The sequence below is a fragment of the Nannospalax galili genome, unplaced genomic scaffold, assembly GCF_000622305.1.
Source record: "Nannospalax galili isolate Female #2095 unplaced genomic scaffold, S.galili_v1.0 scaffold439, whole genome shotgun sequence".
Taxonomy (NCBI): domain Eukaryota; kingdom Metazoa; phylum Chordata; class Mammalia; order Rodentia; family Spalacidae; genus Nannospalax; species Nannospalax galili.
Window position 1 is genome coordinate 1588554 of NW_008344194.1, and position 16570 is coordinate 1605123.

The window sequence follows — 16570 nt, forward strand, 5'->3', positions numbered from 1 at the left end:
ATTTAATATTTAAGTATGTAAAAATATACTAACTAGATACATATATGCATGTATGTATATAAACATTAATTATGGTATATATTTTAGTTCTATTTACATTTGAGATTTTATTTAACTTAAGTACTGAGAATTTGCTGAAAAAAATAGCTATTCGTAGGACTGAAGATGTCATTTAGTTGGTAGAGTCCTTGCTTAGTGTGCATGAAGCCCAGCATTGCATATGACCTGCTCTGGTGTTTTATATCTGAAACCATAGCATACAGAGGTAAAGGCAGGAAGATCAGAAGTTCAAGGTTATCCTCAACTATGCAGCTACTTTGCCAGTTTGCTGCCAGTTTGGAACACATTATACCCTGTCTCTAAAACAAAGAGCAAAAACTACTATTCTTATAGAAAAATAACAGTTGTGCCATACAATTCAATTATTTTTATATTTTGAATATTCTAATTTCTGAAAGACTGACATTCACTTAAAAGTTATTATTTCAATGGTTTATACTAAAAGATAGTCTATTGACAAAAACGGATTAAAATTAGTGGATTTGGGAAGAATGTCCTTATGATGATACATTATGTATGCTTTTGTTCTTTCTGTTATTTAAACCTATGACATCCAAAAGGAAATGTTATTGGACACTCAGCTCTGAGATTTGTGAAATTATAATTATTTCCCCAAATAAAGCTGTAGGTTATATAAAATCTTCTAAATGAAAGTTTTCTAATTCAGAATCAAATATTTTAAGTGATATACAGATTTTTTTCATTGCAGTTTGTAACAGGCCATAATTAAGGTTTTTCAACAAATTTTTTTTAATCCGTCAGAAATGCTAAGCCCAATTCTAAGACAAGAAGCAGTAGGAACCAATGAAAAAAGTATTAATAAGGAAGATCTGATTTTCAGATTTACAGACCCACAGAGACAGGAACAGCATGGCTTTAAGACATTGTCTACCTTGACACACACCCGTGACCACACATTCTCTGTCTTTCTCTCTGTCTCTCTTATTACCCCCCTCATTTCTCTTTCTCTGTCTCCTCTCTCTCTCTCTCTCTCTCTCTCTCTCTCTCTCATACACACACACACACATAAACACACACATATTAGTAATAGTAAATAATATAAAACTTGCAGCTTGTGAGATGTTTCAGTGGGGAAAGGTATTTGCCTCCCAGATCCATATGGTGGAAGAAGAGAACCAATTCGTACAACTCGTCCTCTGGCTTCCACACTCATGTTGTGGTGCATGTTTGCTGAGCATCAACAATAGTTCAGGTTGCAGAATGGAGCCAGTACAACTACAAAACACATGGGAACAGCATTGGATCTTTATTGATGGTGCTGAAGCCACTGGGACTGAGTTCAGTTCCAGGTACCAAGCAGGAACTACAACAAAATGTAACTAGGGCCACAGGTTGATGTCTAAATGGACAGAGCATACTTTGGTTGAAAAGAAGAAAAGGAAATACATGTAATAAAAGATCAGGAAGCAGACTAACAGAAAGAGCCCTGTTAGCCTTCCTTTGGAAGCTCCACCCCATTTTAGTTACAGTGCTTTGCCTTTTTTTCCTTTTGTTTTGCGTTTAATAAGCTTGATACTCTGTCCCGATGCTCACTAGATTACATTTTAATTTCTTATTTGAATCCTTCAGCAACTGAGATATATATATATACTGCATGAGCCTGACTAATAATGACTTTTAAACCTCTACAATGAATGAGATAATCTGAGAAGGTACCTTGAGGTTAATCATGAATCTTTGTATAGTATAGAAGGATTCTGCTGTTTGACTACTGATGATAGATTGGAGGACAGGAGACTTGAGTCAAGTGGGTAATGTGTGGAATACTCCAGCAAAATGGCTAACATCTTTAGGAGAGATACCTGACTGGGAATAACCATAATTTTGAAAATATAGTCCTTATTTTTTTTTTCTTATTTTTAGTATTGCTTCTTCAGAGATTAGACATCACTTTTCCTTCTAACCCTTCCATGGACCAAATCTACAGTATTCAGTATCACACTTTATAAAAATCACTGTTCAAAAAATAATTTTAAATGTTATTTCAATAATAAAGCCACGGTGGTAAATGTTTACCTTCCTTAATATACTTCTTTAATTGGATAAACATATGTTAAATGTCTTAGTGTCTACTTGTGAATATAATACATTTATTATAGTCCTAAGATGTTTGGAAGGAGTCAATAGTAATTAAATAAATAAATGATGCTTTGCTTTGTTCTTGCAATTAGAGATTGGCAAGCTTTTGCTGGTGTTGAACTTTATTGTATTTTTATTAGTAATTTGGTATTTGTATCTGGCCTTTAACAAGTTAGTTCTCATGCAACATTGATTTGCTGTCATCTTGATCATTATTCATCAGACAAGACAGATAATACGATGCCTCACACTTCACTGACAGAATGTCAGGGAAAAAGCACTTGCATGGGAAAGACTGGGCAAAGCAAATTTGATTGTGCATTGAGAATATTTTTGTAGACTTTGTAGGTTACTGCAAGAAAAAGTTGAAATTATATTGTGTGATTAAGACGTGCTTCTGTAAAATGTGAAAGAAACCATAAAATAGAGCTGCAGAGTTCATTACTTTATCGTCATCTGCTACCTTCTCGTTTTTCAGTAACTGTGTTTAACTTTATACCCTCCCTTGGAGTGCATTAAGATAAGAATACAGGGGCACGGGGGCAGATGAGCAGTGCTTTCACATCACCTGGTATAACCCATATCCCAACTTCTCTTCCTTCTCTTCCTTCATTTCTTCTTCTTGTTCTCCGGATTTTTTTGTCTTTTCATTTTCCTCTTTTGGTAAAACCAAGTTGAACGTATGTACTTTTCTCAGCATTCAAAGACCTGTGGGGGTGGTAGTTTATTCACTGCTCTTCCAGATTATCTTTGTTGAAAACAAGTGGAACTACTGATGATATAGCATCCATCCTACTTTACAGGAAAGGATAATGACATGTTTTAATCATTTAGCAAATTCTGCAATTTACTTACATAATATAAAAATTTCCACACTATCAGAAACATTTAAATAGGCTTTCCTTTTCCTGACATTACCTGAATAACAGAAAATGAACCAAGTATAATACACTATATTTTTCATTTTACCTTAACACATGTCTGTAGCATACATTTCTTTTACTTATGTTACCCATATATTTTATTTCAAATTTATATCTCAGTTAAAACTTTTAAAATTTTGTTTATTGTTTATCAAGTAGGAATATTTTAGGTATTACTTACACATGTTCATATGAGCAATTAAACATACAGCACTTAATTTCAAGGTATTAGAGTCCTGGCAATCACCCAATATAAATACAGAAAATGCAACTATTACTTTTTACTACAAAAAGAAATATGTGTTCATTTTTAGTAAAATTTACAGGGTAAATCTATTTTAAAGTATTGGTAATGCCTAATAGCAAGAACATGTTATGTTGAAAATCAGCAATTATTTTGTGATGATTCAGCTTTAAGTACATGTTTTTTGGGGACCTGAAAAGATGGCTCAGTGGTTAAGAGCACTGCCTGCTCAATTAGAGGACCTGGGTTGGGTGCCAGCACCAACACTGCCATCTCTAATTCCAGTTCTAGGGGATCTTGGGCCCTCTTCTGGCCTCCAGAGGCATTTCACCCATGCGTGCACATATACATTCAAGCAAAGCACTCCTACACATAAAATATAAACAACTAAATAAAAACATGTATTTTGGTCTTAATACAGCATTTAAAGTAAAATAAATTAGCTAAACATAATAGCCTGTTTGTCAATAAATATGTTTATGCCCTACAATAAATTAGCTTAAATTTACCTGAGGAAAAGACACTATAAGCATGTGAAAGCTAAATATTAAAATAAAGTGACTGATCAAAAGGGTCAACATTGGAAATGCATATTCAGTTTTCAAATTAAAGTTTAGTAATATTGACAGTAAAAATTCAGAAGTGTTATATACCTGCACTGGCTGACCTTGTAAAGAAAATTTTGTTAAAGATGTGTGATTCAGATTGCTACTTTAAGAGTTTCTAAGATTAACATAGAGAAACTGGAAGGAGTGCAGCTTATTTGAAATAAGTTGATTTCTGTGACAAACAATACAAGGATACAAAAATGTAAGGAAAGAAACAAAGCAAATTAGTTTCTACAGAAGATTCTTGTTGACAAACTGTATACTCTGGATAGAAAGCTTAACTGTATTTGATGAACATAACAGAGTGAAGAGAAGTAAATGCTTCTCGTTACACCATTCTGATGCTCTCACAGATAAATTTGTAAGTGGTCAGCCATATTTATTAGTTTGAAAAACTTCAAAGCATCAAATCCAACAGGACGGCTGGTTACAGACCTTTAAAACAATAGAATCCTTTCTTCAAATGAAAACTGTGATTTTATCCAACCAAAATGGCAATGTGTTAGAAAACATATTTTTTTCTGTACAAATTGGAATACATTAAATAGTTAATAAATAGGAATACAGATTTAACCCATAGCATTTTCTTATATAGATAAATTGTTATTTGTAACACACTGAAATGTGCCTGTTTTTTATAATGTTATTAAACACATCTAGAAAGATTCTTTTCTACAAATTGTCCTGGGCTTCTGAGGCTTTCAGTTTTAAGCACATTGAAATGAAGTGTATCCAGGTAGCTTAAGCAAGGTAAAAATAAGTGACCACACAACAAAAATAATGGAATCAAAAGGAAAACTAACTCTTAGTGAAGAATCTTTGAGATTTGTGAAATTGATTTCAGAGGCACAGAAAGAATCAGTTAGAGATGAGACCTTTCCAAGCTCCTTAGGGCTGATGAGGTCCTGTATAACTGATAAAATGCTACCACATCTATGGCCAATATTTTGTCCTTGTCAGTCCTTGCCATTTAGAAACTGTTTGAGTTCTTTAATAGCTTCTTCTGGGTTTCCACATGTTTTACTGAAAATATTCCCCTTGCTACCAGACAGCACAGACTTGCCAACCCCCAAACTAGTTGAAATTCTGTGCTTTCTATTCCTACCATATTCACTGTTGCTGATTATTCCCATCACTTCATTCGGCTGTGCTGTATGATATATGGTCTACTCTGTGAAATACATTCAGAGTCCTAACATGAACACCAGAATGAGGATTAATTAGAATTCTAGGACTTTTAAAAATATTTTCCTTTTTCATATCAATTTTAATTTAACAAGAAAATTAAGAAAAAGGCAGAACAATGTACTCCAACCCTCATACATGTTTCTTAATATAACATGTCCTACCAAACTAGTTGCTTTGTTATAAATTAATGATCCTCCATTAATATCAGTATCATCCAGAGTGCATAGCTTGAAGAGGGTTCATATATTCTGTGTATTCTATGGATTCAGCCTTTTTGAGTTCTGGCTTTGCTAGATATTCCTGTCTGCTTTTGAACTTACCAGGATCCTCCTACTTTTGACCCTGCATGCTAGGATTCCTGGCATATACTGCTATACCTGGCTGGTTTGGAAAAATATGTGATGTATCTGCCAGTATTGTATGATAAAGAATATTTTCACTACTCTGAAGTCCTCCACACTTGCCATTTCCTGACGATGATTGTTTTACCACTCCCATAAATTGCATTTTCCAAAAATATCATATAGTTGGGATTATATATTATGTCACCTTTTAAGACTGACTTCTGCCACTTAGAAAGATGCTTTTAAGTTTCTGCCATATGGTTTTTATGGCTTGACAGATCATTTTCTTTTTGTAAACAGTAAGCAATCTACCATTGTATGGATGCACCAAGTTTAGCCATTTGGCTTCTGGGGTAGATCTTGATTACTTTCAAATTTTGACAGTTAGGAGTGAGTCTGCTATTAACATTCATCAATTTAAAGTAGGAGAAACTACAAGGCATTTATTCAAGAATCGTCTATACATTTGCAAGTTACAGTTCATTACCGAGATCAAGGTCAGGTATATGCAGTTATAATATCCATTCTGTTTTGAGTTTTCATAATATCTCCTGCATGACAAATATTACACTTAGTTCTATAAATATCAAGAAGAATATACTTCATGGATCCAAGATTACAACAGAAGAATTGAATGAAAGGAAACAAATAATTCCATGATAATATGACCTGTTCCTCAAATAAGTATCATGGAGTTATAATCTATTCCAAGTAGAAAGAACATAAAAGTCATAAAAAATCAATGACATTGGAAATGAACCTTGGAGGTAAGGCAAGGTTTCGTAGGCAGATGATGAGAGAAGTCATGTATAAATCAAGATTTGAGAGGGTTGGGAGATGGTGCATTGGGTGAAGCCCTTGTACAGCAAGCAGGAAGACCTGAATCCAGATTCCCACCATGAATGTGAAAACCATGAAGTATATTTTGCCTATAACCCTAGTGCCGGGGATGAAGGGAGGCAGGTGGATCCTGGGGTTTTCAGGACAGCCAGTGTAGTCAAAACAGCAAGCTCAGGTTCAGTGAAAAAGTCTCAAAAAATAAGTTGAAGGACAATACAGGAAATTTAAAAAATCAGTTCTGGCATCTACATGCACACACAAGAGACATGTGCACCTTCACAAGCTTGTTCACAAACCACATATGTACACTTGCACATAGCATTTAGTAATAACTAAATAATAGGTTGGTATTTGGGAAATAGTGGGAAATTAAGCTATAAATATAGGCTGGCTTGGTAGTGGGTATTTTAAGACCAGTTAATAAGTTTGGAATTACTTTATCTTAGTTATGTTTATCAAATAATTTTAAATATGGGTATGATGTGACTTGGAAATAGAATCCTGTTTCAGGTGTTAAAAAAAAAAAAAAAAAAAACAACCTAAGGTTCAAATATATACTGGGAGGCAACTAATTTGTGAATGATAAAGTAGGAATGAGCTGTAGGAGAAAGATTCAGGAGACGTTTAAGAAGAGGTTGGTTCTATAAAACTGTTATATTCAGTAGCATAACTATGTTCAATAATCTTATTCTTAAATCTTTTATTTTCTTATGTGGCTCTTATGGCCTCTGTCTTATTTTAAATTAATTTATTCTTTGACAATTTCATGCATGCATGTTATACGCTATGTTTATGTTCATCCCTCCAACCTGTCTTAACATCCTCCTAACTGCACGAGCTTCCCCACTTCTTCCTACCAAGTCTCCATCCCACTTCCATGTCTTTTTGTTTTGTTTTTTGCTTTGTGATACACTGGCTTTAACCAGAGCCTCTCACATGGGCATGGGTATAACTCTGGGTGCTAGAGCATAACTCATCAAAGACTATATCTATGAAGACACTGGCTTCCTCTTTCCCAGCAGCCCAGCTCCACTGGGCCAAGTTTGGCTCCATGAGCCCCCCCGCCCCGCCCCCATCTGCAGCTGAATGTTTACTGCTCAAGCCTTGTGTGGTCCCAATGCCAGCAAGTGCAGCTTTGATGAAGTCTCTGTAAATGTAATTTAGGTTTTATTTGACTTCTGAAAATAGTAAGGTTGCAGAAATTGTATAAATAGAAATGTTGCTGATTTTGTAACACAGTAACAAACTTTTGGATTGATAGTTGAAATTCCTGATCCAGAATCCTTTTAAAATTTGTTTTGATATGCAATTTAAATATTCAAAGTATTTTTATCATACTCTTAAATATGTGTTAAAAGGTGGATTTAATACTACTTTTACTATAATAAAGCAATTATTTTTCTTTTACTACATATTTTGCATTTTTCTTTATATGTTGATTTTCTAAAGAGAAACATAAAGGAACCAAAGAGTTTTTGATATTTTTATTAGGAAGTGTTCTTGATAGCTATTATATGGAATAATAGATTGGCATAGATTTAGAAGAAGAGCAAATAAAATTTCCCCACTTACGTGTTAGGTGATCAATCAGCTCTACTGGCTTATTCTGCTGGGGACAGGATGAGGAAGAGAAACGAATGGTTAACTCTACAAGTACTGACTTCATTAATTGTCTTTAATTAGCAATTTGGTGTTTCCACATGAGTAACTTTGTTAGGAAGTTATTGCCTTTTGTAACTGTGGAGTAACAATTAACTAATAAGTCCTTTTAAGAATAAATTGAGATATTTTGAGATAACAGATGTAATTACAAACAGAAATCAAGATAATAGCCAGGTGATTTACTACAGTAGCACCAATAATGTGATCAGGAAGAAATAAACTGAGGGAACCTTTTAGAAACCATGTGGGTACTATATATTGCTAATTTAATTGTGTGTTTGTGTGTGTGTCAATGTACTTTTTTAAATTTAATTTCAGCTATGACAGTGATAGCTGGTGTCCACCATTACCAGTGCAAACATATTTGCACCAGGGTATGGAAGATGAACTGGAAGAAGATGATGATCGTGTCCCAACGCCTCCTGTTCGCGGTGTGGCCTCTTCTCCTGCTATCTCTTTTGGACAGCAGTCTACTGCCACTCTTACTCCATCTCCACGGGAAGAGATGCAACCCATGTTGCAAGCTCACCTGGATGAGCTGACTAGGGCCTATCAGTTTGACATAGCAAAACAAACATGGTAAATATCCTCAGTAATCCACAGCCCCATGCTTTCCTCACATGGAAGTATTTTTGCATGTATATTCACAAGAGAGTCTCATAAATCCATGTAGGTGGGGTGAAAAACGGTTTTGAATATGAGTTAACCATTTATATAAAGATACTGATGAGAGAAATGCTAAATATTCTAACTGAAATCACAGGACTGGTTAGAGAAATGTATTGGAGCAAGGATTCATGATGAAGTGCTTTTGGCTACACCAGAATGTTTTATAAAATTTACAGTTCAGTTTCAGTTAGCTTATCTTTAAACTCACTTTTAATGTCACAATAAAGGACTCATTTCAAATTCCCAAAGTGCCTGTGATTAACTCTGTATGTGGTTGTGAATATGAAAATATAAGTGTCTACACATGCCCTGAGGTCAATTACTTTTGAAATTTGTTTTATTAGTTCTTTAGTAATTTCATGCAATTATTTTGATCACACTCCCTCTCCCTCAACTCCTCCCACACACCCAAAAGTATATGGGAGCACAAAATAGACATGATGGGTTTAACGAAAAAATAGGACAGCCAGTGCTCAGAGACCATTGTGGAAGAGGGGGCGGAAAGATTGCAAGAGCCAGGGGATGAGATGCATGACAATATGGAAACAGAGTCTTACAGACTCCTGGTACCTTGCTCATATGAACGTACAGCAATGCTGACAGCATATACAAGTCCCATGCAAACTGAAGTAGACAAAAACCCAGCATAGAACTGCCCATAGAAATGGGCAGCAGGCCCCAGTCTTAGCCAAAGAACTATTGAGTAGCTGATTATTGCTGAGTGAAGAAGTGCTGATCCTCTTTAAGGGAGTGACTGTAGGTAGACTGACTAGACTCCAGTGGATGAACTCGCACTGAGGGATGTCTGGGGACACTAACGTGACTGATAGGCCTTAACATAAATGACAGAAAGCATGAAATCCAGTGTGGGCCTATGGAAGGATGCTAATGGTGAAGGACGTATAAAGATGATTAACATGTGTATGAAATACATAAAAATTCAAAAAATATACAAAAAATAGGATACAAAGTTCGGTGGATATGGGTGGTGGACCTGGCAGTGTCAGCTATTAATAGAGCCTGTTTGATCTGAATTAAGTGAATCAGGAAAATTAAAGATAAAAAGAGTAAATGACTCAAAATCAAGAATAAGTGTTTTAAAAACCAAAATTGTTTTCTAATAAAACTATAAATTCAGAAACCATTAATGGAAGTCTACTATGTGTTCTTTGAAAATATTGCAAACATGTCAATAAGCCCAACTCTCATGATTTTTAGAGAATTTTTCAACCCTGAGTATGGGCCTACTCAATCCATCCATCTTCCTTAGCTGACTTTGTATAAGAGAGTTGTCACTCATCCTTTGCCCAAACAATACCTCACTCTTCTGGTTTGGAAGTGCCTCTTCATTTTTGCACATTAGCATCATAGAGCTATAAATGCTAGGTATGCAGCTGCACTTGCAAAGATGCTGTTCATATTGACGATCAAATGTGCATATCAGTGCTTATTACTAGAAGATATTTATAAACCCTACATACCATCATGTAATTGTGCTTCAGTTAGAGAGTACATTTTTCAACCCTTAATGTATCTTTTTCATCAAGACATGCCAACATTTATATAGGATTAGAATTTTGGTCCCCTCCATCCTTCCCCCAAATCTATGGCATTATGTTAAATGAATTCTGCAGATAATACTGCCCTGTATTTTCTCATTCATGTCTTGTTCATCACCTGGCCACCTCTATCTCCATTCACAAAAAAATATGATGCAGCATATGAGGCAAAGATGCATTGTCAAGGCTCAGTATTTTGTCTAATAGAGTTCAGTAAAACTTTTCCATCCTCATTTTAATTTAGAGGTTTTGGATGAATGCCAGGGGCTTCCTTGGTGCCCCCAACTCCTGGTCTATAATATTAACGATTAGATCTGGCAGCCATGAAGTGATTTCTAGAACTAATACTTTTGGTTTTTCACTATTAAAAGATCTAGAAACTTATTAATATCCCAATTGTTTATCATTTCAAGAATACAATTCAAGGAAGAATATTAATCAATTTTTAGAAAATGAAACATTTTCTTAAATGAATGCAAATGGAGAGAGAAATATTCTTGTACTATTCATTCAAAAGTCAATCATAAAATGCATACTACTTACTTTGAAATTATTTGCAAATGGGAGAGGATTTAAAATATGCGTATATGAAGCCATTGAAACGATTTTCTTTGTTCAAATATAAAAGATATTCATTCTTTAGTGACAGTAACAAATAGCAATGAATCACCTTTTTTTTTTTTTTTTTTTTTAGCATTTTATAGGTTGAAAGAACTCCTTAAACAGTCTCAAAGCAAATCACTGGAACCACTAGTGTGTCACTCACATTGTGTTGGTCAAAAATCCAAACCAAGTCCCTTAAGCTTTCTTTAGAATTTTCAAAAGCAGGACTGATACTGTTCATTTCACAAGTTGAATATAGACTTCTTCACTCATCACACAGAGTTTATTTAACACACCTTATGTTCTAAATTCAATTCTTATACGAATTGTTTTTGCTCATAAGACTTGGTAGGTGAAATAGCTAGCATACAAAGTATCTGTATCTATTCTATACTGGAAAATGAAAAACAACAACTCACCCTGAGAATTGTACCCAAAGAAATCCTCTTAGGACTGGAAATGTGCCTAAGACAGGGCTGAGGGAAACTGAGTTCTCACCTAACATTTTCTTCATAAGTTCTGCAGGCTATATATGTTAAAACAAGTTAGTTGGACTTCAACATTAACTTGGAAACAAAATGGCTATATTGTTCTGGAAAAAGACATCAATACAAGAATTTTTAGAGTATATGTGCTGTTACTTGGTAAGGCATGTAGCCAATATCCCAGTGTCTTTGCTGAAATAGAAGGAAATGTGCTAAATGAGTGAACAGAGAAGAAGACAGTTTCAGTTACCACAGCATGCCAATTAACATGAATTACATAAGTTTTGCTTAATGTTGATGAATTGTTTCCTGTGTTTCATTTCTTTCCATTTGAATTCTAGGCACATTCAAAGCAATACTCCACCTCCACAGCCCCCAGTTCCACCATTAGGTTATGTGTCTGGAGCCTTGATTTCTGATTTGGAAACGGATGTTCCAGATGAAGATGCTGATGATGAAGAGGAACCCTTAGAAATCCCCAGGCCCCTCAGAGCACTAGACCAGACACCCGGATCCAGTATGGACAATCTAGACAGCTCTGTGACAGGTAACAGAACTGATTTAATGGGAATAACTGGCCTATTCACAGCATTAATATGCATCACAAATCAAATACTTTCTTATGTAAGATTTATTCCACTCCATCTATTCCTGTAACATTTTAAATATGTTAATGTTAAGCACCAAATTCAAAACGGATTTGGAAATACTTTTGCTTTGCTGCAAAAATGATAAGAAAATTCATGAATTTTAAAAAGCTTTAAAGACATGAAAGAAAACTCAATTATATCTCATGCTTTCATGAAAAGTTCACTGTGCTGGGGAACCGAGTCTATTACATGGAAAACCTTGACTTCTAGAAATGATATATTTTGTATATCAGGAGCAACATACAGAGTGAATGAGATCCTAAAACGCTTCTTGATATTTCACTCTGTAAAATCATTCACTGATAAAATAAGCGAGTCTTCAGAAGAAGCCTCTCAAAGTTGCACAAGGTATTATTTTTAGAGTGCAAACATGTACGGTGAGATAAGGCATACACTTACGCATTTCATGTTGCTGAGTCTCTTAATTATTCCTCTGCCAAGAAAAGTAATTATTTTGACTGTTTATTCCTTTGGCTTCCTTTTGCTGTGTTCACAAAGCAAAGACTTCAGTTGGTGCACATCTGATGACAGCAGGGCAGAGGCATGACCTGCTTCCAAAGATTTAAGCTGGAAACATGTGAATCCTACATGTATACAAAGGAAGGCAAAGTTAAAAAATTCAGTTTTCTATTCCCTAAGTTTTCCATCGTTTGACCCACAGAAATGCCCTTTACCTGATTCTGAGAGTACAGCCACTAAAGTCTTAAGTCTGATATCTGCATTCCTTCGAGTGTACTCAGGAGACCACCCAGATCTGTATTCACTTGGATGACACCTTTCATCCTAGAAAGTTAATCACAGCCTCCCTGGATTCATTTTGATTTCAACAACTTCCCAGTTGCCACAGATGTCGGGCTGCCCATTAGAGCAACAAACACTGATGGACACTAGCATATGGTAATGCAGAGAACACATCAGAATCTGTGTTTTTGTTCCCTCTGCCTTCCTTTTTGGAAACTCCACAGTGTATAAGATATTGAGTCTCATTTTAAATTTTTTTTCTTGCCTCTGGGCTGGTCTACTTCCTCGGCTAATTAAGATTTAAAAGCCGTAGATATTGGAAACCCAGCTCCAACTGAAGGTGACAGACCAAAAGTTAAAATCTTTGCATTCCGAGAGCTGACTTATTAGTGCACTATTATATTAAACCTCTTTGCCTGAATTTCTAGCATAATCTGCTTTAGGGTAAAATTCTGCATATTTTTGCATATTTCACTAATAATATTGAACTCTTTCCCATTAGTAATGCAGTAAAAATTGCAAGAATAATGGACAAAGTCAGCTATAAACTATGAAGTTCTTTATCAAATATAATGACAAAGACAATATATAATCTATAAGCTAGGAGACCACTGTTTTCACTTTTACATGTTCGCTGCTATGAACAAGTTAGAATATCTAATATGACAGTGCTCAAGAAATATGCATTACTCCTGCAGTTAATTCACAGTTCACTCCAAAGGAAGTTTTAATTGCTAAAATAACAAAGTTCATTTTGCTACTTAGATTCAGTGCTTCATTGTTACCATATAGGAAAAGCTAGGAGCATTTAGGTATGTAGTCTACAATGATTTTCTCCTATGAGCAAAACTAAATTTGTACTTTCACTACAGTTGCTAAGCAAGAACCTTATTTTTTGTCATTGTTGATACCAGTAGCTCAGAGGAGAAACTTTGATCAATGGCTTACTCTACCTCTTAGAATGTATGTGTCTTATGACTATGTATCACAAAGTGTGAGTTTATATGAGTGTTAGAGTATGTCCATTGTGTTGAGAGTGCGTGAGGATTTAATATGTGTGTGCTGTAGATTAGGTTATGATTGTATACAGAGAATTGTGTGTGGAAAGTATGTATATGTATAGGGAGTGTGAGTGAATACACAGGTGTGTGAATAGGATGTGTGAGTACATTAGAGTATAGAGAGCATATGTGCAGAGTGTGACCACATAAATTTCTGTGAATGCAGAAAAATGAGTGAGTTTATACAGGAAATTGTGTGTGTGTGTGTGTGTGTGTGTGTGTGTGTGTGTGAAATAGCAAATAGGATACATGGTGAGACTGCATACATACATGTGTATTGGGGGACAGCCCTGTGGTGTATGCATGAATGGCCCAAATGCACCAACATGCTGATGAATATTATGCTAATATGTTTATTCTCTCTTCAGATATTTAAAGGCTGGTTTGATAATGGTAAAAAAAAAAAATTAGACACTAAATAGGCAGTGACATGGTGGCATAGCATATAACCCCAGCACACAGGAGGTTGAACCTGGGTGGACTGTGAATTCAAGTCCAATCTGGGGTACAGAGTAAGGCTGGTATTAAAATAAGTAAACAAAATAACACTAGCAGGTACTGTTTCACTTGATTTTGACGTAGGTAAGATGGCTCTGTGCCTGTTCTCATCATTGGCTACATAGAATTCTCAACTTCTTTGTGGTATGATCAAGCTATTTATTATTTTCCATTGAAATTCCATGGTATTTTCATTCTCATCAAGCTAATGACTACTTTTATTAACTAGAACACATAAGTTGCTTTTTATAAGACTCAAGAGCCAGCTGAAATGATAGTCCAATGATAACACAGTGATGGGTTAATAACTAAAATGTAAAACTATGCAGGATTTTATGTGGATATGTTGTACTCCACAGTCGCTACAATATGAAGTGTCAGCAATCTAACACTTCTTTGTAAAGAAATATATTAACTCTGAATATATTCATAAGAGCTGAGCAGTTTGTGAGGAGCTCCTTAAATTCTGAAATAAACATCCATGTAGGAAAAAGACCAGGAGAAGAAAATCTCAATACTTCTAAATTTCATGACCTTGGTAATGAAAAATATGTATTGACAGACTTAATGCTTTATGTATTTATTGCCAAAACATCCATTTATTTTGTACCCATTACTTATAACTTCTTTAAATTCTTCATAAGAATTTATATTCAGTTTCAATAATAATCAGCACTCTAAGTGCAAGACATATTTCCAAGCAGTGGGTTGTAGCCTGCTTTTTGGATGGCACTGGAAGTTAAGAATGATTTTTTACTTTTCTTGCTTTGGGGGATCTTTTTTGAAGGGGGAGGTAGAGGGATATAAAAGGCTCCTGACTGACCTGGAACTCACTATGTAACTCAGACTAGCCTTGAACTCATAGAGATACACTTGCCTTTACTTCCTAAGTGCTGGGATGAAAGGTGTGCACCACCAAACCCGGCCTAGTGTTTACACCATTTTTAAAGGGTCGTAAGAAAACAAAAACAGAAAAAAAGAAAGGAGAGAGAGTGGGAGAGAGACAGACAGACAGACACAGAGTGGGAGAGAAGGGGAGAGACAGAGAGTGAAGAGAGAGAGAGAGAGAGAGAGAGAGAGAGAGAGAGAGAGAGAGAGAGAGAGAATGACTACTTAGAGGAAGGAAAACAATACCAGAAGAGAGGAAGGGAGGAGACCATGAGATTTCAAAACTTAAATTATTTAGTATCTGGCACTTGGTAGAGAACATTTCCTTCCTTATGTTCTAAGGATTTACCCTGCATTTGTTCATTTAACACTCACGGCTCTGTGCTTGAATAATGCTCAAATTTTATAAAGAAACCAAGTTCATCTACCTTAAATAGCAAAATATGTACAAAAATCAGTCAGCCTTCTACTAAACACAAATGGTTGTGATCCCAGCTCTGGAAATGCAGAAATGTTACCTCTGGACTTATCATATTTAAGAGGAAAATGATGACCAGTCTGTCACTTAATATGTGGCTTTTTGTGTATATACAGATGAGTAAATATGCATTTGTAAAAAAGCATAAAAATTGGGGCTGGAGAGACAGCTCAGCAATTAAGAGCACTGGTTGCCCCTGCAGAGGACCTGGATTTGAGTCCCAACACCCACTGACAGCTAAGAACCCTCTGTAACTCCAGTTCCAGGTGATCCAACGCCCTCTTCTGACCTCCGCAGGCACTGCATGATGCAAGTGTACGTACACATATGCAAGCAAACTCATACACATAAAATAAAAATGTTTTAAATGGCATAAAAATTTATCTCTGGAAACAGCGCTTACTTGGTCCTTAGTCATGATCCTACTGTGAATTTTCAGATGTGGCCTTTAGTTATTTTTCTCATAGTTGGTTCCATCTCCAGTTATGGTGACCTATCAAAATTCAGTGTATCACTCTTTCTGAGGAATTCTTTTATCATTTTTGTTAATCTATGCTTATAATGCACATCTACTTGACTGTTACAAAGTACAGAAATATTTTTAGTATTATAGTAAATTTTGTTTGGGGTTAGAAAAACAAAAATATTTTATGAGTAAGTTTGTATAAGTGCCTGTCCATCATCTTGGGGGGCACGAGAGAAAGATAAAGGAGGAAGGCAGGGCTTCAGCAGATCTTCCTGGACATACCAGGGTGGAAGACAGGCTTTGTGTTTCCTGGATTAATGGCATCACCATAAAAGAGAAAATCCCAGAAGGTAACAGAGGAGAAGGCAATATTGAGCATCATTAAGTGACATGAATAAAGTTTGCCTAGAGTTGTGGATCTGTTTTCTACTTTATGCTTTGGGAGGTTATTTTTCCATTTTTTTCTAGAATTCCACATGAGATCAGTGTGGAAGCAGTAGCGC

At 35.5% G+C, this 16570-nt stretch overlaps 1 protein-coding gene across 17 annotated transcripts in view; it reads left to right on the top strand.

Moving 5' to 3' along the window:
- Robo2 (roundabout guidance receptor 2) overlaps positions 1 to 16570 on the top strand; it is a 1342812-nt gene that overhangs the window by 1304801 nt on the left and 21441 nt on the right. For all 17 annotated transcript variants that reach the window (XM_017799977.2, XM_029567102.1, XM_029567103.1 and 14 more), the window contains 2 exons: positions 8288 to 8548; positions 11627 to 11832. In XM_017799977.2, the coding sequence (XP_017655466.1) occupies positions 8288 to 8548; positions 11627 to 11832 (467 nt within the window). The remainder of the gene's footprint in view (positions 1 to 8287; positions 8549 to 11626; positions 11833 to 16570) is intronic.